General features: G+C 37.2%; 2 protein-coding genes across 3 annotated transcripts in view; both read left to right on the top strand.

Annotated features, from left to right (window-relative positions):
* LOC137974276 (microtubule-associated serine/threonine-protein kinase 3-like) overlaps positions 1 to 24,667 on the top strand; it is a 57,530-nt gene that overhangs the window by 5,189 nt on the left and 27,674 nt on the right. The window contains exons 3-11 of the mRNA XM_068821149.1: positions 11,579 to 11,601; positions 17,181 to 17,293; positions 19,632 to 19,722; positions 20,819 to 20,909; positions 21,436 to 21,468; positions 22,034 to 22,071; positions 22,164 to 22,238; positions 22,546 to 22,621; positions 23,999 to 24,028. Of these exons, the coding sequence (XP_068677250.1) occupies positions 11,579 to 11,601; positions 17,181 to 17,293; positions 19,632 to 19,722; positions 20,819 to 20,909; positions 21,436 to 21,468; positions 22,034 to 22,071; positions 22,164 to 22,238; positions 22,546 to 22,621; positions 23,999 to 24,028 (570 nt within the window). The remainder of the gene's footprint in view (positions 1 to 11,578; positions 11,602 to 17,180; positions 17,294 to 19,631; positions 19,723 to 20,818; positions 20,910 to 21,435; positions 21,469 to 22,033; positions 22,072 to 22,163; positions 22,239 to 22,545; positions 22,622 to 23,998; positions 24,029 to 24,667) is intronic.
* LOC137974055 (uncharacterized) lies at positions 62 to 1,993 on the top strand. 2 transcript variants are annotated; one of them, XM_068820972.1, is made up of 3 exons: positions 62 to 560; positions 728 to 988; positions 1,307 to 1,993. In XM_068820972.1, the coding sequence occupies exons 1-3, from the start codon at positions 319 to 321 to the stop codon at positions 1,470 to 1,472; spliced, it is 669 nt and encodes a 222-aa protein (XP_068677073.1). In that variant the 5' UTR covers positions 62 to 318; the 3' UTR covers positions 1,473 to 1,993. The 2 variants fall into 2 exon arrangements, with proteins under 2 accessions (XP_068677073.1, XP_068677072.1); XM_068820971.1 differs by having other exon boundaries at positions 62 to 571.

The raw sequence follows: 24,667 nt of genomic DNA, 5'->3' as shown, positions 1-24,667 counted from the left end.
CAAAAATTTTTTTGCGCTGAAAAAATTATGCGTATTGTTTGGAATATTTTGCAGCGAAAATTTTTGGATTTGGTAAAATCCTCCATTTGCTATGCCCTGTTAAAGTCGAGCTTCGATGGCCCCATGACCGCGTGAAAGGAGTCTGGGGCGAGCGGGATGTTGTGACGTCAAATCGAGAACGATCCTCAAAACACACTCTTGAAATTGTCATTATCCGAAGGCTTCGCACAGCGAGATTGTTTCCATTGGAGCTTCATAGTGATACGAATTTTCTTAAATTAACAATGTCGACCACATCTTCTGATTCAGACATTAATTATGACTCGGAGGACTCGGAAATTTCTTTTATCGCTGGATACGACATTGAAATCGAAACAGAGGAGTCAATGCGTGAGTTATGCACAGGCATATCTTCGCCAACTTCAAGCGATGAAGATGTTGCACCGCATGCTGACGACCCGCTCGCCGACGAGGAATGGACAGCAAATTATGAAAAGAAAAGAGAGGCCGACGAAGAACTGGAACGAAAACTTAAGGACCGGTTTCATGGGAAGGTTGAAGTAAGCGAATGGTACGTACGATAGCAACATGACTGTGTTCACTTTGTTTACATGCAGATGCTTCTACGCGCTTACTTTGGTGTTAGCATGATCTTGTGCTTACCTTTCTTTATTTCAACTGCTTTCAACAGCTTTTCCTTAATTAATGTAGTGTTTGTACGTTGTAGGTGCAAGTGTAGCAACTGCGGTATTACTTCCCTTCAAAACATCAGCGAATGTTATTGCTGCAGTGAGCTGGAAGGTTGCTTAGAATCAATGAAGAGCGATCTTGTCCTTCAAGACCTTGCCCCTGATGCTACCTTGACCTGTATAACTAAACACCCTGGTTTTCAAGCGGTTTGCCTTCAGAAATGGAGTCTAAGGTTGGCAGCTGGTAAATACAAAACTAAAGGGAAACAGATGTATCGACAAACAGGTTGCGAAGAAAGGTGAGTCATGTAAACTGCTGTGAATTTTGTGTTTTCATTTTCGAGATTCGTAGATCTGCGTTCCTATAATACTCGTTGCTGGCAATGGCACTTCCAATATGATTTGAAGTGCTCAGCGAAAAGTGTAAGAGTCATGTTATGGTAACATGTGTTGCAGAAACAAGAAAATTTTCTTTCTTTTGTCAAAACCAAAAGTTGCCTCTGCAACAGGTTTCCCAGTTGTGCCACCTGTGTAGCAATCCCGAGGAAACAATGCTTCTAGTTTAGCCAGACCTTAAGTTTGATAGTTAATACCTTTTTTCCTCTAATGTCTTTCAGTTTCTTAAGAGGGGTTTCCTATCGAGAGTTCTCAAGGCTGGTTTATGGAATGTTGGGGGCGAAGAGGATTCCTTTACCTGCTTGTGCATATGTAGCCATCAGAAATCAATTTCCAGTCAATAAGGATGAAAGCTTCACAGGATTTGACCTTGATGAAGAAGACTAGCATGTAGTTGTTAGGAACAATATTATAATACCAGTTCATTAATTAACTTGATACACCAGGGTCGAGTTCTCAAAGCATGATTAGCACTAACCCGTGGTTAAGTGGCATTAAAGCCTATAGGTTGTCATGGTATTTAACCTCGGTTAGTGCTAACCATGCTTCAAACAACTTGGCCCAGGGAGGGGGGTACTACCCTATATGGAAGTGCTACATGTAGCTTGCACAATAAAAATGGAATAACAATAGCACCTTTATTAAAATATCAAATCTTTGCAGCTGAGCACAGATGCACTACTAATTGTGGACACTAAATCAAACTAACTCCAAATAAAGCAGAATCAAATCAACAACTATTGTTTTTTTTTATTTTTGGGGCAGTCAAGAAATTTCCTATGCCCCTTCATTGGTCGATTACAAGCTAAACAGTAACGGGGTTTCGATGATTTCTTTGTTTGTTGTCTACTGCCTTTTCTTTTGGTCGATCCTTTACTACATGTACCACTTTCTGGGACTTGAGACACTGGTGAGACAAGAAAAAAAAAAGAAATGAATGAATAACTTCACCAAGGTCAACTCAACATTTCTTTAGGTATAGACATTAATTAATCTCATGTGTTCCCAATGCCATTAACAAATTAGTTCTACTGGTTGTAGACAGAATGAAAATTATTCCCTGGGGGAGGATAACATTGCTTGTTGTAATAAATGTCTTTTAATGGTTCATATGTTCAATTTTACCTTCCTTGTTTTACTTTGGGTGTAGGCAACATAACATAAGAGCAATAAAACAAAGAAAACACTAAACTGCATGAAGAGTAATGCTAAACCACCGCATATAAATAACACATAAACAACAACAGTTACAGTACAAAATTGTCATTAATTCCCTGTGGTGGTAGTGCTGGAGGTTGCACAGAAGGGATCGGTGGCATGATGATGGCACAAACTTAAAATCATTGGGCTACTCAAAACAGCATCTCAAAAATACCTGGCGTAGTAGGAGGGACATCTCTTGTCACCATCTTATTCCTTTCAGCTCTCTTCTGTAGTGCCTGCTCTCTTGGTTGTCTGTCAAGCATTGTGTTCATTGGAGCAGGGGTCAAATCTTTGAGTTTTTTGGCAGCCTCATTTAATTCATCCTTGCTGGCATTTACAAATGTTTGGTAAATCTCCTCCACATAGTCTACGAAAATTGAAAATAGCATGAAAAGGTGGTTAAGTCCCAAATCAATGAGGCATGTATCTTACCAGGTATACATGTTTGTGTACAACATACATACCAAAGTTTGGTCTGACTCTAACATCCGTCACAGTTGCCTCTCCATTCTTAAACTTTGGGTAGGACACTTTTACACGCTCTACTCCATCTGTCCCATGATGTTTAACTTCTCTTTGCAAATTAAAGTTGAAGTGCACAACAGCTAAAATATGCCTGCAGATTTTTTAGACGATGATGTAGACATAAGGGAGGAAATAATATCACATCTATATAATGTAGTGCCATATACATGTACATTAACTATCTTATGGCACTGTACAGTTCCATAATAAAAATTAATTAAAATAAACAAAAAAAATTTAAAAAAAGGAATGCTATGCACATTATGTGAAACTTGGTATGACACAAGCAAATTACAAAGAAACCATCTAGCAACGAAAAAACATACTTCTTGATTTTTCTTCGCCAAGAACCCCCTATTCAAATTAAACCAATTTATGTTAGGGATCTACAGTGTACAGGTACGTAGTTGATGTACAGGTTGGCATTAGGTACTTTGTATTCAGTTGGTCTAAGGTTTCTTGTTAGATTATGCCACTGTCTAATGGATGTATCATTTTATGACATAATGACAGAAGAGAACAAAAGGAGAATTGACAAAAAAATCACTGAATTAATGTAAGGCCTCATAGTATACTTCTTGTACCTGCAATACATGCCAATGTATGAGTAGGCAATCATTTTTGGTGCAAAGTGGTTCAGAACTGAATGAAAGCCTTCCAAACAGCTAGTTTGTGCGAAAGGAGAAGCTTGTTTTATCCCCTTCACCAGTGCATTATTTGTCAGTGCGGCACACAACTTGTCATAGACAACAGTCCCTTGAGATAAATACCAGCAGTAATATTAGATCATTGAGAAAAATATGCAATCATTTGTGTGACAAAAACCATGCAATACAAAGTTTATGAACAGACACACTATTTACCCAAACACCCTCTCGTCCATGTCAATTTGATTGGAGGTATAAAAGGCATTCCTTTATAATAGTTTCCACATTTGTATACATTGTACAATCAAGTGAAAGGGGTACAGAACATACCAACTCTCAACCATTTCCTGGGTTGAATGTCACCATGAGAACATTTGTTGAATAACGGATCCTCCAATCCAGCATGTTTGTTCACCACATGACTCAGAAAGGCCTTGAACTTGGCCCAAATTATTCTGCCATTCCCACTGAATGTGGACGTAGCACTCCACTGGAGGTGGTTCTCGCAAGGCTTAATCCATTCTCCCAGTGCTTCACACCCTTTTTCTTTAGATACTTTAGACAATACTTTACGTATTTCTGTTGAAATGGAGACAGGAATAAAAATGCATTGTAGCAAACTATTTATCTGTGATTTATAATACTGTGCTTATATTTTTAACACTAATTAAATGGCATCTAATTCGACTACATATACCAATAGCAAATTTCTCACTTTTTTTTAGATGCCAGATGTCAAAGTAGTGCACAATTTTGTTGAGAACTTTCTTCATGTGGCTGGCAATGGAAACATGCCTGTCAGATATGAATGTAGTAATGACCAGGCCATATGCAAGCAAAAAATCCATACACTGTTTAAATGCCATAAATTCCATTGCTGGACTGCTTCCAGCATCATTTCTCTATACAGTAAATATAAACAAGGTAAAAAAAAGTTTGTTAGAAACCAACAACAAAATTACATGATGAAAGATGTATGTAAGGGTACATGAAAGGGTCTATAGACGAGAGGCAATACCTTATGATTGGTATAAAGTTATTTAAAATGAAAATATGTTGTATACAGTATCATAAAAGACCTCTATTGCTACTGTTGTCACTTTGTACAGAAGAGGTTGACAATTTCAGTGCTGTATCTTTGCACAAAGACACTCAAAGCAAGGCTGCTGCCTAAGAAAATTTTTAAGGGGCCCTCAGAGCTAAACGCTGAGAACTTAGGAGCCCAACATACACAATGTATGAAGTGAAAGGTGTTGCTGTGAAAAATTAAGGCGCCCAGAGCTATTTTTTGGGAGCCCCAGGCTACCAGGTTCCTGTTAGGCAACAGCCTTGCAAAGCATGAAAACTATAAGTATCCCTCGACAGCAAGCAATCCACTTGAACTAACATAAGTATATTAGCCACAGGAGTGCTAATTTTACTCATTTTTGGCAACCAAATAATAATTATTCAAGGAAACTCTCTTCCTACCTGGACCAAGGCAAAGTGTATAATCATTGGAACAGTGCAGCAGAACATTGTGTAGGCACAAAATTTGGCACTATGGCCCATACTATCATGTCGACCATCTCCTGCTATAGTTACTCCATTACTGAGTGTCTTCAGCTTAGTAAGCATTTGTTTCTGGTAATTCTGCCAGTATAGATGAATGGTCGGAAAGAGTTTGCTCTGCAAAGACAAAAGATTTTATAATTATTGTATTTTCTTCACAGCTCAACCATGAATGGACATGACATCTGTTTTTACTTTTTTGAGCAGCCAAGTACAGGCAAATACTAAAATTTAGCCTGCCTTATGATTCGATGTTGCTAAGAAAATGTCGAAGTTAAAATTTTTAGCAATGTTTCTGGATGTCAGTGTTTGGAAAAAATCACAACATTCACAATATAAGTATGCCCAGCTGCCTTGAACATCAATCTGTGTGTCAAGAAATGTAATTATTCAAAGTTTCAACTTAAATATTTTCAACAACAACATTTTACACCATTAAATTCAAGTTGTAATTCTGATTAAAAATATAATATGTGCATACCCTTTGGTAATTGAAGAATGTGGTAAGTGAAACACAACCAAGGCCCATGTGGTTAAACATTTGAAAGACCTTGGTCTCTGAGCCTCCAGTAAGAAGAATGCACAGGCAAAGCAGAAAGTTGCCAGCAGGGATGCGATAGCCTGGCATGAGTGGCTGGCTGTACCAGGTATTCTGCTTTTGACATTTTGGGTTATTACAGGTTGTTCTCACCACTGCCTCAGTGCCAATCTCACTGGTCTCCACTGTTGGGTTGTCTGCCTTGCACGTATGGCAAAACTGGAACAACAGCAATAACTGTGACAGGAACACAATATGCTTTGGCTGTGTGAGAAGGTTTTTTCCCTTTAGGGACAACCTAAAACAGATATAAATGCAAAACAAAATTAATGAAAGAAAATATACTGGTTTATCTTGCCATCTCCAGGTACCCTCCTACAAAATTGTACATAGAATTACCGTGTAGATCTATCTCCACTTTCCTCATCTGTCTCTGTTCCTGTCTCTGTCTCTGTTTCAGTTTCTGTGTTGTACACTGATTCGTCGTCTTCCAGCTCCACTTCAACTGTCCCATCGTCATCCTCCACGACTGATTCAACTTCAGAATCTGACCCACCTTCTTTATCACTAAACTCTTCACCTTGAGCAAAATCTGTGGTTTGGCGGCATTCTTGCTGATGTTGTCCTACCGAAGCAAGAATTTTTAGTAAAGTACTGGCAATGAGTGGGAGGCGTGGCTTCACGGTTAATGCGCTCGACTCCGGATCGAGTGGTTCAGGTCCTGGTCCGAGACATTGTGTTGTGTTCCTGGGCAAGATACTTCACTCTCACAGTGCCTCTCTCCACTGGCTTAACGACAGAATACAGGGCCACTTATTTCCATATCATTAAATAAGAGAAGCTCCCATTCTTGTGTGTCCCGCTCTACAAAAGCTTCTAGCTAATTTGCATGGCCCTGTATTCTGTAGTTGCTTCTTAATACAAAAAATAACAAGCAAATTTGCCTGCAAACCGAACAAAAACGCACAATTATCAGGTCATAGGCGAGGCTAATCAACGTTCACATCACTTACGTTACCTTCCGAGTATTCTGAACTGTAGCGACTTGTTCTTGATCTAAATTAAGTTATACCTTTTCTGCGATGTTTCCTTTGTTCGTTCTTGCGTTCTTCCCTCCGTTTCCCTAGAGCCCCAGTCAAAGTCTTAACTCGATTCAACAATTGCCTATTTGTTTCCTTCAGCACCATACAATTTCCACACTCTTCTACTGTATTCACGTCATTCACAGTCCCGAATTCAGGCGCATCAGTGCTTGAAATCTCGAGTTGGGTTTTTCGTTCTGGGCATTCCGTGACATTTTCGTAGCCTGGAGGGTGATCACTTTCACAACTGGTACTTGCCTCCGAAGTTGCGGCCACTCTCGCCACTTTCCGTTTTGGCCCGTCTTCAGCTGCAAGGTCAGAAAATTGTTCCCTCATTGCCGCTTTAACAACCTAGAAAAAAAGTGAATTTTACAGGCTACAATCAGTAGGAGTTTAGCAGGGAAGTTGTTGACTAATGAATTCTAAAAAGAAAGGGAAGTCTCACCATTCTTCGTTCTCTGTCACTCGGTGGTTTATTGTGTGCTTCCATCGCTGAAGCATGAACAGATGGGATAGCAGAGATCCCAAAGTCATCTCTCTGTAACCACGGAGTCAGAGGAGTTCCCTGTCCTTCTATGGTGACATCCAAGCGTCGAGTAAAGTCTTCCGGGACGAAATGCTTCGAGCAAATCACCGAACTCTCCGATGGCTCCCACTTTGCTCGTTTCGTCTTCACAAAGTCCACCCATTTCTTCCGACGCTTTCTGGCTTCGGGACAATTATCTCCGTAATACGGTATGGTATGAAGACCTATACCAAGCTTTAAATTCCTGGTGTTGCTACACCCTGCCACAACACATCTGGCTGGCATTTTCAGGCACAGTTCGAAAAAACTTCCCCAAAGAAACAAGAGAAATGTGCGAAATGCAACTTCTTGAGTTCTCGATTTGACGTCACAGCAGCCACTTGACCCATGCCCCCAAACTCGGTCGTGGGGTCAAAATGGCGGCTTTTTAGACCAATTTTACAAATTTCGACAGGACTTAGAAAACTGAGGATTTAACCAAATCTAAAAATTCTTACACCAAAATACTCCAACAAATGCGCAAATTTTTTTTTAGTGAAAAAAAATTTTGGGTTTAGGTGCACTTTAATTAATAATTTAGTATGTTTCCTTATTAATATGTTCTTTATTAATTTTATCTATTGATTTACTTGTATTATTTTGCCACAATACATAATAATAAATAAATATGAAGATACATGTACTCACGAAGGTAATTATAAGGAATAATTATAATTTTCAGTCAGCCACTTATTTAGAACAATAATATGTGTATTCAGGGCTCGAAATTAACGAAAAAATCCAGTCGCATTTTGCGATAAGATACGAAAATTTAGTCGCAATTTCGCAAATTTTAGTCGCAAAATGGCCGCGCTACATTGTGTTGTAAGCGGATTGGCAAAAATATGAGCCCACAATACTTGTGTGTAAAGAAACCGCTGAAAATGGCGAATGATCGAAGGAATGCAGCTGTGCACGTAACGTTGCACTATCTTCAGAGAAAATTCACGGCGAGAAACAAAATAATTTTGCATTTATTAATTTATTTTAGCAAAAGTCGCGGCAAAGTGGCAACCGCTAACCCTTTTGTTTCGAAAGAGCGAAGGTGACAACAAGTCGCAAATTTGCGACTTCTCCAGATATTTTAGTCGCAAAGGGAAAAATTTAGTCGCAAATGCGACTGTATTGGTCGCAATTTCGAGCCCTGGTATTTATAATCACTCATCTGCAATTACCTGTACATTACATGTACATGTTGTCAAAGCCCAATTCAAGCTGGAAGCTTATGAGTATGCAATACAGTATTATTGTCGTGTTGACAATTCAGTCATTTTTAAAGGCCCATTTTCACCATGAATGCATCACACACCCCGCATGATTTCATGTATCATGAAATTAGAAAAATTTGAAAAATCAAAGTTGAAGTCAAATGGTATTGAACAACATGATGGATTGCCATGGCGAACACGTTTTGCTCGCCACCCTACAAAGACGGCAACCCCTGCCACTAATTTGAGGACAAGCATCTTTACAAGAGCATTTTACTTCACGTCCCAGGTATTCTAACAAATCGGAACTGACAATGGAAAAGTAAATTTAAATTAAGCTGTACATTTCAGTACTGAAACAAGCTCGTTAGCTTCAGAATTGTTCTATTCCTCTTGCTGAATAGACAAACTGTAAAAATTCTGCTCCAGTTCTTCTTCTCCAGTGTCTAAATCAGTTGACTCCATAAAGATTAAAGGTACGGTACCGCCTGAAAGTATTGACCCCTCGGGACGAGGCAATACCTCGTCTTTGCTGCGGGTAGTGGTCGCGCACCACCGAGATATGCAATTTTTTTTCCCTCGGTAAAACCGAGGTGCATGGGAAATTTGCCGCGAGAGAAAAGACGAGGCTTGCCGCGGGAAAGAACAATGATCTGCTGCACGTGTGAAATAAGCGGAAGACTGTCAAGTTTTAGATCTCATGGTGTGAAGAATTGATTCTTAAAGCAAGAAATCGTAATCAAAATGAGAAAGTGCGCGATTTCCGTAAGGACTCAAATTTTATTATCTTAATGTAAAACCGAAGACTTCTGTACTGTAAAGATAAAAAGATACTGTTATTAACTACAGTGTATTAAAGCGTCAGCTGTGTTATCCAACCAACGAAACACTCGTTGTTATCCAAGCTGTAATACTGTATGTGTGCGTGAGAAATTTGTTTGGTTTCGAAAAAGGTTCGATTGTGTCTGTTTTCGTCCAAGGCTGACCTTATTTTATTTGGAGACTTGAAATTCAAACTTGTGCGATTGTCTTTGTTTTATCATGGCCATTTTGGTGAGAGGCAAGTACGGTATTATTATTGTGAAACTTGTCAAATTTCAGTCTTAATTGATACATTCTTGCGAAGCATCGGAGTCTCTGTCGGTACTGTTTTGAGACTTGACGAACCGACGAATAATTTAAGAATGGTTTCTTTTTTCATCTCTTTCATCAGCAATAAATTGTTATGTGTAATCATAGCAATTGCAGCATGTTGACTGCGCATGGAAAACAAATCCAGGAATAGACTGTGATTAGTGGAGAAATGAAGTCTCTAAATTACCTGAATGCTCATCGTTTGCACACAAATTATAACGACGCAAAACCAGCAAGCGAAACAAACTTGGGAAATTTTGAAATTTCACCTAAAAAACGACATAATTCTTAAATTGACATAGTCTGATGTTCAAACCATCTTTGCTCACGTTGCGCTTTCACGAGTAACTCTGTTGGCAGCTGGCCGTCACTCGTGATGAATTTGCATAAAGCCACGCCGATGTGCACCAATGATCAAATGTTAACCAGAGCACGAAAACAATCTTTTCAGTTGAGATGAAATAATTTTCTACTAGTTCGGGGGTTTGGTTTCCTTGGAATGTTTTTCTTTTTGTAATTTGTTAGTGTTAAACAACTTGGAAAGTAATACCGCAGTAGTAAACCGCAAGAATAATATTTACATAAGTCTTACTATGAACCACTAACAGTTGGTCACGCAAGGTTTTCGAGGATATGTTGAATGTGTTTTGTAAATTCTCCGTGACCAGCAACCCGATATTTCAGTCAATTTAAAGTGAATCTGCAGTAGTAACGTTTTGGACAGTGATTAGGGACACTATCTAGCTTGAGTAGGTTTATACCTTTCAACTCGGGCATTGCAAGAGCGGGTCACCCAGACCCTGGACATGTAAGCTTACAGTTTTGTATTGTCAAAACCCTCTCCAGCTGCAGAATATCGACATAATAAATGTATGTTCCGAGCGCTGAGCTGCAAAAAAGAAACAGACATATTCTCCCATAAACTGAAATGAATAAAACTTAAAAGTGTGACGGCGAAGTCCACGCAAGCGGGAAAAGCGTCCACGAAATTGACTCGTCGAACCTTCGCATGAACAGTCCACATGACGGAGACCTTCGAAATAATCACTGCAATCAAAATATGTCGCAAAGAAGGTTTCAAATGTGGTCGGAAGATTCTGGCTACGACTGATGGCAATTTTTTTAATTCTCAATCAACATGACGCAGCACTTCCTAAAAACTTCCTTGTGCTTTTCCTTAAAACTGTGTATCAATATTTATTTACTTTTGCATATAGCAGGCTAACAAAATCTGTGCCATCCTTAGTTCGCATTTTTGAGTGTTAAAATAGAATTTTCGCTCCTATGTTTTTGGCAGCAAGCCGTATATTTGAGGTGTCCCATCCAGAATGATACTAACCCCACCAGACAGGCCTTAACTTCACTGAACTTTTGTCGTGGAAACTATCAGACACTCCGAGTATACGCTTAAACTTGCTTTGAAAAAGAAGTTGAACTTCATGTCAGCCTCGAAGCCAATGTTTCTCGGTTCCCTTTTATTTTCTTCAGTCTTTCTGGGTTTAGTATTTTACATTGTACATACACTGTATTTTAATATGTCCTGGAAAACAAAACGCAGTGCAGTTGACAGTTATGGAATAAAGCACTGTGTCATTAAGTTACTGCACTACCACATGTACGCAATGTGTTCCTTTTTTTTTATGGTTTTCTTCGTCCTACGCTAATGAATTTAGCCACAGGCTGGGAGAATTAAAACTGTTTTAAAAGTTTAATACTTAAGGCGCGTTCGATTGACCCTATTCCGGAACAAGAATACATGGAGTGATGATTAAAACGGTTTTTTTGGCGCGTTTCGAAGCAGCAAGGACAACAAAAATATGTTTAAAATAGCATTTTAGCGGATATTTGACAATTTTTATGTGAATCACAGAAAAACAAAGGATTTCTACCTTATATTCCATGCATTCTTATTCCGGAATACGGTCAATCGAACGCACCCTTAATTACCTGTCATTGGTTTTCTTGAAAGAGGTACAGTGTATTAATTTTTTTACTCAAGCGAGACTTGCTGATGGGCATTTTACTCTTTTTTCTTTTTAGAGTGACATAAGTCGTCGGCCAAGGTAGGAAGTTGACAAATCAATTTATTAATTTTTGTTAAAAAATTTAATATAATTACAGTGATTTAAAAAATATGTTTTGAGAATGATCAGTGTTTTCCCTTGGGTTGAACATGACACATACATGAAATATTCTTGTACTCTTCCAAAATAGTAACTAAAAGAAACGTTTAAGGACGGTGCCTACTAATTCAAAGGTATTTTTGCACGTTTTACTGTATAGTTATGCGGGAAAAGCAGATCTTAACAAGTGTTATTGAAATCCAAAAAGAAAATTGGAGGTAACCACGCATTTTTCGAAGATAAGTAATCAACAATATTTGTAAGTGGCATTAAAATTCAAAGCTATGTATGGCGTTCTTTTCCAAATTGAAGCTCAATTATCTCTGGAAAATGCGTGGTTACCGCAAGTTTCTTTTTGGACACCAAGATCAGTTGCTAAGTTCTGCTTTCTCTGCATAGTTTTGAACCGCGTAAAAATATCCCTGTATTAATATGCACCAGCAATAGGAAATCCGAATATCTTGAGATGCGCAGAATGTATGCACAATAACTATTATAGTAGGCACCGTCCTTAATTCTTCTGTTATTAGTAAATGTAAAGAATAGGTGAGTTTATTTCAAGTTTTCCTCATTAACATAAATCTGTTGGAGTGTAATCACTTTGCCAGGGCCTACAGTATATCTAAAATTTTAACAATGATATACTGTATACATACCAGACAATGAATCTTTGGGCAGTATTAATATTAAGGCTTTAAAGATTTGAATTTTGACAAAATTTAATGCCAGTAATGTAGGGATTCATGAGCACTTTTTCCTCCAGACATTACTTGCTTTTTGATAGCTACTTTAGAACTTTCTGTTTATTGGATGCCAAAGGCTTAAAATCTCAGGTATTACATGTATCAGAAATTAATTTTACAAGTTCTTTTAACTTTTGAAGTCTTTTTTATCGCAGGATAATAGGGCACGTTCAAAAGTTGGACCAGATCGGCTTGGATCGCTCACCTTGGATGAGTGAAAAACAGTTTTGTAAGCCAAAACTACAACTGTATTCGACAGTTCCATCGATTTCACTCAAAGTTAGCTTAAAGATTATGACTTTAAAAATAAGGGTGATTTCTCAAGGCCGTATCATTGTTTTACGTAGATCTGAGGTGAGTTGATCTGAGTTGATCCAGTCTGATATTTGTACCTGCCTCATGGTGATAATGCCTTCTCTAAGCAAATAAGTTAATGAAACGAAAAGTAAACAATCTTAATGACATCAACTGAAATTCTCCTATATGCCTACTCCAGGAGGCAGTAAATGGTAGTTCTACAGTGTAGTAGCAATAAAATGTTATGATCTTTCTTGGCTTGAAAAGGAGAAGCCTGTTTTTATACTTAGAACTAGATATTTAGTTTAATAATATTAATATTGTTTGATGGACAAAGGCAAATACCTTCTTTTTGATGATCAAGATGAAAGAACTATTTTACATTATGTAAAATTTAAAAAAGAGGGTGAAACAGCCATTAATTTTGTGCAAGAGTGATCCTCTTTGCCATTTGATATGAATACCTTGAAAAGAATGATTGTTAACCACATTATTTAGTTTTTGTGTACATGAATTGTACATTGTTAAACATTTCTAGGCAGAAATGACCATTTTGCAGGTGAACTACATGTAGAAGAAGTGGGGATTGTGTATTTACTTAAAATAATTTATAAGATAAAAGGTTTTTTTAGTTTTGACCAAGAAAGTGTTGTTTACTCTGAGTACCATGAAATTAATCCTTTTTGTAGCTTCATTTTGTTTAAGATTGCAGCTTTAATTTTGGCTTGAAAAATATTGCTTATGAATTATTTTATAACATAAAAGAAATTTTAGATTTGCTGCTATTGCTTTAAGTTAGACCATTGAAAGTGGCTTTTTTAAAAATGAAAAGTGATCCTTTCATTATCAGCTGTCAGACTGGTGTCATTTTTTTTTATAATAATTTCAATAAAACCAAAAACAACTTTAGACGCAACGTGATAACATCCTTACGGGATAAAATTTTGTAATTATCCAAAGGAGCATTTTGGCATTATTTTAGTGCCAATAATTGTATACTCTGAAGAATCTTTTGGAAATTCAGTCATAATAATTGTGTATCCTCATGATTTGGCCAAAAATACACGTACACGTACATACTGTACCATTAAATTTACCAGTATCCAAGTTGGCGTCCTGCAAGGTTTTTTGTAAGTACTCCATTCACAATTTGGTATCAAACACTTAGACATCCAAGGAGGATGGAAAGGTTTGTGGTTGTATGATTTGGTAGTATTTATTTGAAAGAAGTGCTTTCCCCCCTCAATTTCCTTGGCTGTGGAATCCAGACAGTGTAGAATTTGTTGACAGCTGCCGAAAAATACACTGTACTCACCATGAAAGTCCTTTCGCTGTTTCAATTTGCAATGATTACCTGACCAGTGTACATTTGCGCCTGTGAAGTTGTTTTCACTGAAACAATGTAAAAAAGTACATGTACTACAGGTAGCTCAGAAGAATTTAGTGTGAGGGTACATCATTTTTCTAATTCATCCCATTGTCTTCTTAAAACAGTTCTTGTGCAGAGCTCTGGACTTTCAGATGATTAGCAATTTGGTGCCTTTATATAAATTAATATTGTAATAATGTTTTAATAGTGATTGGGTGTATACATTTGTTGCATGATTCAAAATTTTTCTTGGGTTTAGATTTTCAAAACCAGTTCAATTATGATCTTTGTTTGTCTCATATTCATTGCCATAATCTGAAACAAAGGAAAATCAAAATTGAATTTGGTTAAAAGGTTTTGAACCAGGGAAAAAATATTTGAACCACAACATATTATACACTGTGCGAAAATGGAATTACGTGTATGACCGGAACATTCATTTTTACCGTTCATAACTTTTTGCGAGTTGATTTGTGTTGAGTAGCAGTTTCTGTTTGTGATCATACTTCAGTAGCATTCTAGAAATTAGCCCCAATTCCAATTTTAGTTATTAATTAATAGAACTTATTCTGTTATAATGTAATTAATTCTTAAAATTTATTTTATTTCACTTTTCTATACATTGTCAGTTTAATTGGTCATTTCATGTGATGAGAAACAAGATACATTAAATTTTGTATCATAATAATAATAGTAATAATAATCGTATTAAAAGAGATTTCTTAAAACATAAAACTATAAAAGTTAGAGATAACAAGTTAAACCGACTACCTATAATAATAATAATAATAATAATAATAATAATAATAATAATAATAATAGTAATAATAATAACAATAACAACAACAATAATAATAATTATTGTATTTTTTACACAGTCAGTGTCCAAGCTTTAATACATGCAACATAAAAAATAATAATAATTTAACCATTGGATGTATTCTCACAAGTTAACATTTTGTAATGTTGATTCATGATCCAAATACATTATTATTATAATTGTTATATATTATAATACATACTGCATATCAATTAAATAATTATAATAATTAAAAAGGAATAAAATAAAATTTATTTGAAGTGCAGGATATGGATGGAATAGTGAAGTGGATGTCGCACAGTTGAATTTGTGATGATAAGGTAGTGGAAATTATCACTGACATACCACATTCTGTCTCAACTTAATGCTGATGTTTATAACACATTGACTGCCAAGTCCCTGATACATGTACATGTATTAATCCTGGTCTATGTGCAATAAAGGATAATGGTTATGTACTTTCCAGTATAAATAAGTTGCTATAATAGTAGCTAGTTTGCACACAATCCGTGCACTTTCAAGGCTGATACTCTGAAAAGAGGTTTTAAAATTAACGGATTATGATTAAGAACAAAATTTAAATTAAGGTCAAATTAACACTTTGAAGCATTAGACCTTTGTCACAGGCAAGTACAAAAGTCGGACTGGATCAACTCAGATTGCTCACCTCGGATAGCCCGAAAAACAGTTTTGTAAACCAAAGTCTATAGGACGTTTGCCCTGATGTCACCAAGATTATTTTTTTTTACGTCGATCCAAGGTGAGCAATCCAAGTTTATCCTGTCTGCATTTTTGTACCTGCCTGGTCAGATTGAATGGTTGTAATTATGGTTTACTAAACTTACGATAACAACAACAAGCATTTATTTTGCCACAGAAATACAAGGAAAGTAACAATAGAGTGAGGAACTTTAATTGGACAAAAAAAAACTACTCAGAATAGTAAGCTAGATCTAAAGGAACTGAGTAGTTAAGGATGGTGCCTACTAATTCAAAGATATTTTTGCCCGGGTTTATGACTTTGCAGGAAATGTAGATCTTAACAAGTGTTATTCAAGTCCAAAAAGAAAATTGGGGGTAACCATGCATATTTTCAAAGATAATGCATGAATAACAATAAAATACAAAGCAATGTATTGCGTTCTTTCTCAAATTGAAGCTTAATTATCTCTCAATAATTCATGGTTACCCCCAATTTTCTTTTTGCATACCTTGAGTACTTACTTAGATCTACATTTTCCAGATATTTTTAAAACACGCAAAAATATTCCTGTATTAGTAAGCACAACTGATAGGAAACCTGGGTATCTCGAGATGCGAAGAACGTATGTGCAATATCTATAGTAGGCACCATCCTTAAAAGACTTTATTTAGGTTGTGGTTATCATAAAGCAAAAAGGAAAAATAGCCACTCAATGGCCCTTCCATTTCCCCTCACCCCCGATTGCGAGGGAGGAAAGCAAGTCAAAGTCTGCGAAAAGAAAGTGCACGTGGGACGCCAAAAAATTAACGAAGGTTAATAAACAAGTCTAGAGAGAAAAAAGGGTACTGTAGATAAATAATTAATAAATTATTAAAGTAGAACCAGCTAATGACAGAACCAAAAATTAGATCCAATCCAACTTAAGAGGGAATGGAAGAATTAATACATGTAATGCAACCTTTAAAAAGTAATAATTATGATAACATTAAAAAGAAACCACTTCTGCACATTTTCATTGACTTAGTATTATTATGCTTACCAGTAATTTTAATATATTAATGTCTATACAGTGTACATTGTAAGTAGGACATTTTTTCCTTAATAATCTTGCAATCAGTCTTAGTTTGTAATTACTCTGGTTTTCAATTGAAAGCAACTTACAAATGTAACAAAGTTCAAGTTCAGAGCTTCGACACTTAATCCTTTCACTTCTGAGGGGTTCCTAATTGACAATTAAAATCGTCTGGCGTTAGACAGAGTAAAATCTATAAGTGTCACTTTTGGGCTTGAAAGGGTTAACTAGCAAGTGTCTTCATCAGGGGTGAAGGAAAACGGGTGTAAGAGTCCTTTTGTAGAGACGCCAATTAACGTCCTTTGACACTAATGAACTGTATGTGTCAGGTAAAAGGCTGCCATCATCACGGTTCAAAGGAGCATGAGCTGAATTAATGTGCCATGCCTCCAAACAAAGACGCTGATGATAAATGCCTGTTGGTAGTAATAATTGTACGAGTGGTTTAATTCCATTTTTTTTCCTTGATGCCTGGGAAGTGTATGTTTTTAATTCATTCTGTTCTAAATGAAAAGTTCCTTCAATGCTGGAACACGGAAAGCTGCCAGAAGTCCTACCACGGCAAGTTGTATGTCATCAGCAGGCCCTGGTCGTCCTTATTCTCCTTTTTCCTCACCGTTAGGTCAAGGTAGGTATATCGTGAAGAATTTGTTGCAAAACTAAGATGGCTGGCACCACCCCCTTTGATAGTGAAATAATCTACTCAATAGTCTTCCATTTGGAACTGTGTTCTGCGGCAACTCTGAGTTAATTAATCATTGCAGTTGAGAGAGGAACTGAAGAATAATTAACCCACTGACTCCTAATGCAACCCTTATTGACGAGTAAAATCGTCTGGCATTAGACAGTGAAAGTGAATCCATTATCTATAAAGGAAGCAATGTGTTTTTAAACAGCTGCAAAAGAAGACTGTAAAAAATCCAGGTGTTAATGGGACTGGTTCACCCATGACCCTGTGATTGCACTACATTGCTCTACTACATGTATCTGGCAGTGAAACTATCTGGGAGCTGGTCTGTGCAAGTTCATCAGGGCTCGAAATTAAAAAAATCGTTAGGTTGCATTTTGGCGACCAACTAGAGAAATATAGTCGCCAGATGCAAATTTTAAGTCACCAGTTTGTGTAATCGAAATAATGTTCGGGTTCCGCTTGTTGAAAGTGTTTGATATCGTTGGGTATGGCTTGGGACACATTCATACAGTAAGTATAAAAATAGGAAAACAAAAAAATACATACTTCTACAAAACAATCTTGCCCAAACTTGAATAGTAAATAAAAGTTTCTAGCCGCTATCTTTGTAGCTAATGGGAGCCAAACGCATTTGGCATCCTCTTCATTACCTAAGAGAGAAGTATGGAAATGTTTTAAATCTTCCCCGCTGACTAATTTATTCTCCATGCTGATTTACGTCACACGTGTTTGCATGGAACCACGCGAAAGTCAGTCACTTCCGTTCAGCGGTCTTTTTGCAAAATTCTGCTCCTGGGGTTCGAAGAGAGAAACTGTAACGGAGTCGCAGAAAATATTGCGAACAGAAGTCTGTAAAGTTTGGAGGGAATGTGGATTTTTAAATGCAATTTGGCCCATTCTTTTACAACGAATGCAAAGCAAGACAAGATAAGATGTTTATTTGAAGTTTAATGCTTTATTGTACATATAAATCATGCAAAATTCAGGTCGCCCAAGTGGCAACTAACTACAATTTTAGTCACCAAGGAGAAAAAGTTAGTCGCATTGGCGACCGTATAGACCTTATTCATAAATGGCGGTCACATTTTTAATTCTATTGTCCACGTGCAAATTAGCCTACCAAGCCTTATTTTAGAGCAAGAAACCTTTTCAATTCACTGTATGGTATCGAGGCTTGGTAGGCTAATTTGCACTTCCACAAAAGAATTATTATAAATTGGCCGCCATTTATGAATATGGTCTATTGGTCGCAATTTCGAGCCCTGTTCATACTATATTCCATATGAGGGGAATAGATGATGATGGAATAATTGTGGGTCTTGACCACAAGCCAGCGAACCTTGCGGGTCATGTGAGTCACGCAGGTTGAAATCTGATTGGTTGTTTTGTCTTAATGTTCTTTTCTCATTGGTTGGGGAAAAGATGCAAGTTAGAGCGAAAAGTAGTGTGATTTGTGAATAAATCGTACCGTTGAGAGCCAGTCAGATTGCAAGGATCACTAGTGGATGTAATAAAATGGTAAAGTGACCACTGTAATGAAATTTGAAAGCTGACATTTCAAGGATCAAGGGTTAGCCCTTTCCCTGAGCAAATGGTTAGGGCTGATGCTCAAAATGCCAGCTTTCAGATTTCTTTACAGTGGTCTATAATATTAGTAATAATAATAATAATAATTATAATAATAATAATAATAGACAAACAGACAAACAGGAGAAAAGCTGCTTACTCATTGATATGTCCATCCCTACTGAAAAGAACACTTCAGTTAAAGTTACTGAAAAGCTGTCAAAATATAAAGACCTCGGAATCGAGATTGAGCGAATGTGGGGGATGAAGGCCACAACGATCCCAGTTGTGATTGGAGCGCTGGGACTAATAAAAAAGGGCTTGGAGAAATACACCAAACAAATCCCGGGTAACATCAAAATAATTAGTGAACTACAGAAGATTGCACTGCTAGGAACATCTCGCATCCTAAGAAAGACACACTCTATCAAGTAGGATAGACTTCTACCTCATTTTAGCCCTAGGCCCAAGGAATGGGCTCGGCTATTGTGTTGTAAATGGGCATAAAGTTATGTAGGAGATAGAATAATAATAATAATAATAACAATAATAATAATAATAATAATAATAATAATACCATATCAACCCTTTTTATTATGCATTGTACTGTGTTGTGTAATAGTGTTAGTACTGACTGTATTAAAATTAATTCAATATACATGAAAATTTTTTGCCTTCTGTAAAACATGTTCTACTCATTCTTTGCAAGGTGCTGACAGTCCAGTTAGTAGTCCCAGTTTTCACACTTCATCCAACTGCACTGCAGCAGGAGCTCATTTTGTTTTTTCAAATGTCAGAAGGTAAGTTCTGTTTGTCTTATTTATTTTTGTCTTTGCAAAAGCACACTAGGATGCAAATGAAAGAGTTGGAGGGACGACACGTCACAATACATGTAACTATCGAGGCATTGTGCCTATTCAGGGATTTTATCAAAGCTTTGCACAGGATTAAAGCCGGGTATTTGTTATTTTTATGGCAAAAGAAGGTGCGTAGGCTCAATCATGTTAACAACCTGTCAATTTGCTGAGTATCTACATTGTAGCCTTTAATGAACTCCCTGGTAGCTATTAGGTTATCAATGAAGTCTCTATAAAGATCCTGTGTTTTCTACATCCTCCACCTCTTATCAAGAGCCAGAATTTTGCTTGATTTGATAAATTAGAATTTATCATATTATCATCATTATTGTTGTTGCAGGGGAGTCAGGGTGGTTTAGTGGTCATCAACCACGTCTCACACCCGTGTGACCCAGGTTCAACTTGGCCTCGGGTCATAATGTGAGCTGAGTTTCAGTCGATCTCGATCTGACTCCAATGGTTTTTTCCCCGGGTACTCCGGTTTTCCTTCCTCCTCAAAATCAACTCCCAGTCTATAGATTCCATCTGGCTGTGGTGCTGTCCTCCAAGGTCCTCCATAGGTAGTGTTCAGGGGCTGAGCACCTACAATCATGGACAAAAGTTGTTGAGACACATGAAAATTAACAACGTTTTTTACCCTAGGTGTAAATTCTCCTCGCCCCTCATTCAAGGTAACCTCCCCTACCCCCTTTTTCAATGTTGGAAACAAATAAGCATCCACGAAGCCTTTTGCAACATTGTTTGCGGGGGAGGGGGATGACAACAGATGAAAAAGGTGTTTTCATTCAAAAACAAAATACTATTGTTAGTTCGAAAGCGTTAGTTTTGGGGATTTGTCTCAACACTTTTGTCCATGATTGTAGCCGGCTGCACAGCTCCTTCGGTCTGACCTTGTTGAGCTGCAACCCTTGCAATTGAGCCTCAGACTGCAATAAAGGGCGATTAGCAGATCAGATATCATTATTATAAATCATTATTATTGTTACCGACATTTAACTTACAGTGTATGCATCTTGTTCTGATTTCTGTCCCTATGTAGGTCTGACATTGGAGGGAGGCGCTGGTCTGTGGCATCACTCACATCATCATCGGGATATGGAACACATACTCCCTGTTCATCATCATACTCAGTGAGTTCTAATAACTTGAATTTTTTTTTTTTTGGTCAACATTCCCTCTGTATCAGTTTAAACTGTGAGATGCATTGTTTTTGTGAAGGTCAGTATAATCAGTGTAGATATTAGTGATCCACAGAGAATACAATAATATAAGAAGGTAACTGGGGATGTGACACAATTATTATTATTGCAAGTCAATCGCTAAGGAAATTGTTGCATTGTCACAGTTTCAATACGCGACTACATGTATCGTGCACAGTATTCTCTGTCATACTTTGATCCCACAGAGCAGGGATTGTGTGGTGGTGAGGACACTCGCCTGTCGCCAATGTGACCTGGATACGGTTCTTGGTTTCGAGGCCATACATGTACGTGGATTGAGGTTGCTGTTTCCTTGCTCTGGGGGGCTTTTTTCCAGTTTTTGCAGTTTTCCCATCTCCACAAAAACCAACATCTCTAAATTTAAACTCGTTTTAGATGTGCAACCTCCCTGAAAATCACCTCCTAATATTCTTGCTACTTTGTTTTCTTTTCCCAGTCATTAGCATCTTCTCAAGAGAAGCTTCATCAGGTACATTTACAGTAATCACTGTCAAACCATGCTTTTTTTTAAAATTAATTTGGTTTTTATTCTTATAGCCTATGTACACTAATAGGCCATTTCCAAGTTCAAGTCCGCCTACTCTTCAAAGCGAGTCTAAGTGCGAAGTTTTTGTGATGGTAATTAGTTCTACTTTACATATGAATGAAATCTAATTTTCATAACAAAAACTTCGCACAAGTTTAGACTCGCTTTGAAGAGGAGGCCTGCAGGCACAAACTCAGAAATGGCCTATTGAATTTGGTTTTATCAACGGAGTTGATAATGTAAATTTACCACCGTACAGAGATAACCAACACAGTAAAACGTGGGAACAACAGCGAGAGTTCAACAGTTCCCTTAGATCTGTCTCTAAATTGCTACCGGACATGATGTGATTGGGAAGTTGATATCAAAATTAAAATTAATGATAATTGTGCACTGTAGCAGTGCAGAGAAAGCTTTCAAAGTTATCATAAATCGTGTTATTTTGAGACTGTCATTAAAATTTAATCTATTGTTATTGTTGTTTTTTCTTTTCCCTTTCTTTTTGCAGTTACACATTGCTTTGCCTTTCAGTGATGAGTATAACTGGTAAGAATGATTTCCAAAACAATAACCAACAGTTGGTTGTTCCAGATCTAGAGATTGCATTTATTTAAAATCCAGTTATGAATTCGTTTCAGTGCTGATAGTGACCATGAGGATGAAAGTGGAGGTCACAGGTCACCCAAACCAAGGCAGAGGTCAAGAAGCCTTAGGTTAGCATTGTTGCTGAAATGCCAAATTGTTAGCCATTTGCAATGCATGCGGTTAATTAAAACTTCATCCCCAACTAGCAGTACCAAGGTTCTTGTGTTTACTACTGTTACAGTACCTACTTATTAACACTTAGACACATGCTAGAAGGCGTTTGGGCCTTTAGCATAGAATTTTAAACTGCTCCAGTGTTCCGCATATTTACAACTACAGACTTCACACTTGTAGCCTACTCTTTAACCAAGTCAATTGCCCTCACCCTCTCTGATACATTCATCATGAATAACTTTGATTAATTCTGTGTTGCAGCCCTGGTAGATCTGTTCTCATTCCAGAGGATGAGCTTCAGTTGCTGAATAACTTGTATAGAGAAAGATTTCCAAGAGTAAGGATTACTGTATAATATTATGGTGTTATTATACACACAGTTCTTTGTGACTGGTTGTGAACTTATAATCTAGAGAAGGAAGAGTCTTTCTGTTTTTTTTTCTCTTTGAACAAGTAAAATCATCTGGCCCTGCATGTTCGATGGGCGGATAGCACTATCCACTGGATAAATCACTATCCAATGGATAAATCAATTGGTTTTGCTAGTGTTTATCTGCTGGGTAGTGATTTATCTGGTGGATAGCGTTATCCACCTTTTGAACAACCGAGGCCTGGCATTTGGTAAAGGTAAAGTTTTTTGTGAACCAACTAGGGCCTACATGTATATGGCTGGAGCTTATCCAGGTTTTGGTAGCATGACGCAACTGGGAGAACTATTACTCCTCCTCCTTTTCCTTGTCCTTAAACTGTCATAGGGGTCGCTTCATGCTTTGCTTTTGTTTGAATTCATTCGAGCACGACTGATTAATAATATTATCCAAAAACAGCAACGCAGAGACAAGCCTTAAAAGATATTTCTAGCTTGAGAAAAAGGGACTGAGTATCAAAAAAAAGAACGACAGATGACTTTTAACGACATGTTACAGTACGTATACAGACACATTGCCATAAGGGGCTTTTTATTGCACAAAATAATTATCACAGAGCTCTGTTGTGTCCACAGTTGATTGATAAATCATTTGCGTGTGCCCAATGCACAATGCCTTTTATAGTGCGTCCTTGTGTTTAAGAGGAAATTATTATGCAAAATACAGCTTTACAAGTATTACTTCTGAAAAGAATGCAAACCAACTTTAATTAACAGTACTGTTGTAGGGCTCGAAAATAACGAAAAAATCCAGTCGCATTTTGCAATAAGATACGAAAATTTAGTCGCAATTTGGCAAATTCTAGTCGCAAAATCGCTGCGCTGCATTGTGTTGTCAGCGGTTTAGCAAAAAAATATGAGCCCGCAATACTTGTGTGTAAAGAAACTGCTGAAAATGGTGATAGTGCGAAGGAATAGAGCTGCGGCACGTAACACGGCGGCTAAATTACTCTACAATTACGCTATCTTTAGAGAAAATTCACAGCGAGAAACATAATAATTTTGTCATTTATTTATTTATTTTAGCAAAAGTAGCAGCAAAGTGGCAACTGCTAACCCTTTTGTTTCGAAAAGAGAACAAAGGTGACAACAAGTCGCAAATTTGCGACTTCTCCAGATATTTTAGTCACAAAGGGAAAAATTTAGTCGCAAATGCGACTGTATTGGTCGCAATTTGGAGCCCTGTGTTTGTTAAGGAAGATATCTGACTTCTGGGAGACGTGAATTCTCTATATTATTTAAATCAAAATTAGTTTTAATCATCATTCTCTTGCATGTATTTGTTAGGCCATCACGCAAATGGAGGAAAATCTCAATGTAAGCATAATAGTTGCATGTATAGTAACAGGAGGGATTTAAAATTGTTTTTGTGGACAACTATCCCGTAGCAAGACAGACTGTCTTGATCAACTAAGGACAAGAAGAGCAAAATTATAAATACCGTACTTATTCAGCTATAAGCCGAGCGATTTTTACACAAATCCTCACTCAATGTGGGCAAATTTAAAGCCGTAGAAGGGGTCTCGGCTTATAGCCGAGTATTTTTGATAAAAAGAATTTTCTCAGCAAATAAAACAGTAACAAATGAACGTGTCGCTTGTACGAAGACAAGTTTCCTGTGAGGTCAACAATTGTTTAATAATATTCGTTACCTCACGATCATGTTGCTTGTTTGTTTCTTATCTTTCGTGTTCACTTGATTGCTTTGAGTATAATTTTTCAGTCAATGTCAATTTGTATTTTAAATTACGAAAATTCCATAGTCGATAATCCACATCAAGACCTAAAATGAGTCTCGGCTTATAGCCGAGTATTATGCATTTACAATTCGTGTTAATCAAGTTGATTTTTTCCGTAAGAAGTTTGGGGTCTCGGCTTATAGCTGAGCTCGGCTTGTAGCCGAATAAGTACGGTATGTTAAGTTAAGAAGTTCTTGTTGGGTATAATTATGTGAAA

This window comes from Montipora foliosa, chromosome 10, assembly GCF_036669935.1.
Source record: "Montipora foliosa isolate CH-2021 chromosome 10, ASM3666993v2, whole genome shotgun sequence".
In the NCBI taxonomy this organism is placed as follows: domain Eukaryota; kingdom Metazoa; phylum Cnidaria; class Anthozoa; order Scleractinia; family Acroporidae; genus Montipora; species Montipora foliosa.
Note: the sequence above shows the minus strand (reverse complement) of the source record. Positions and strands in the feature narration are given on the sequence as shown.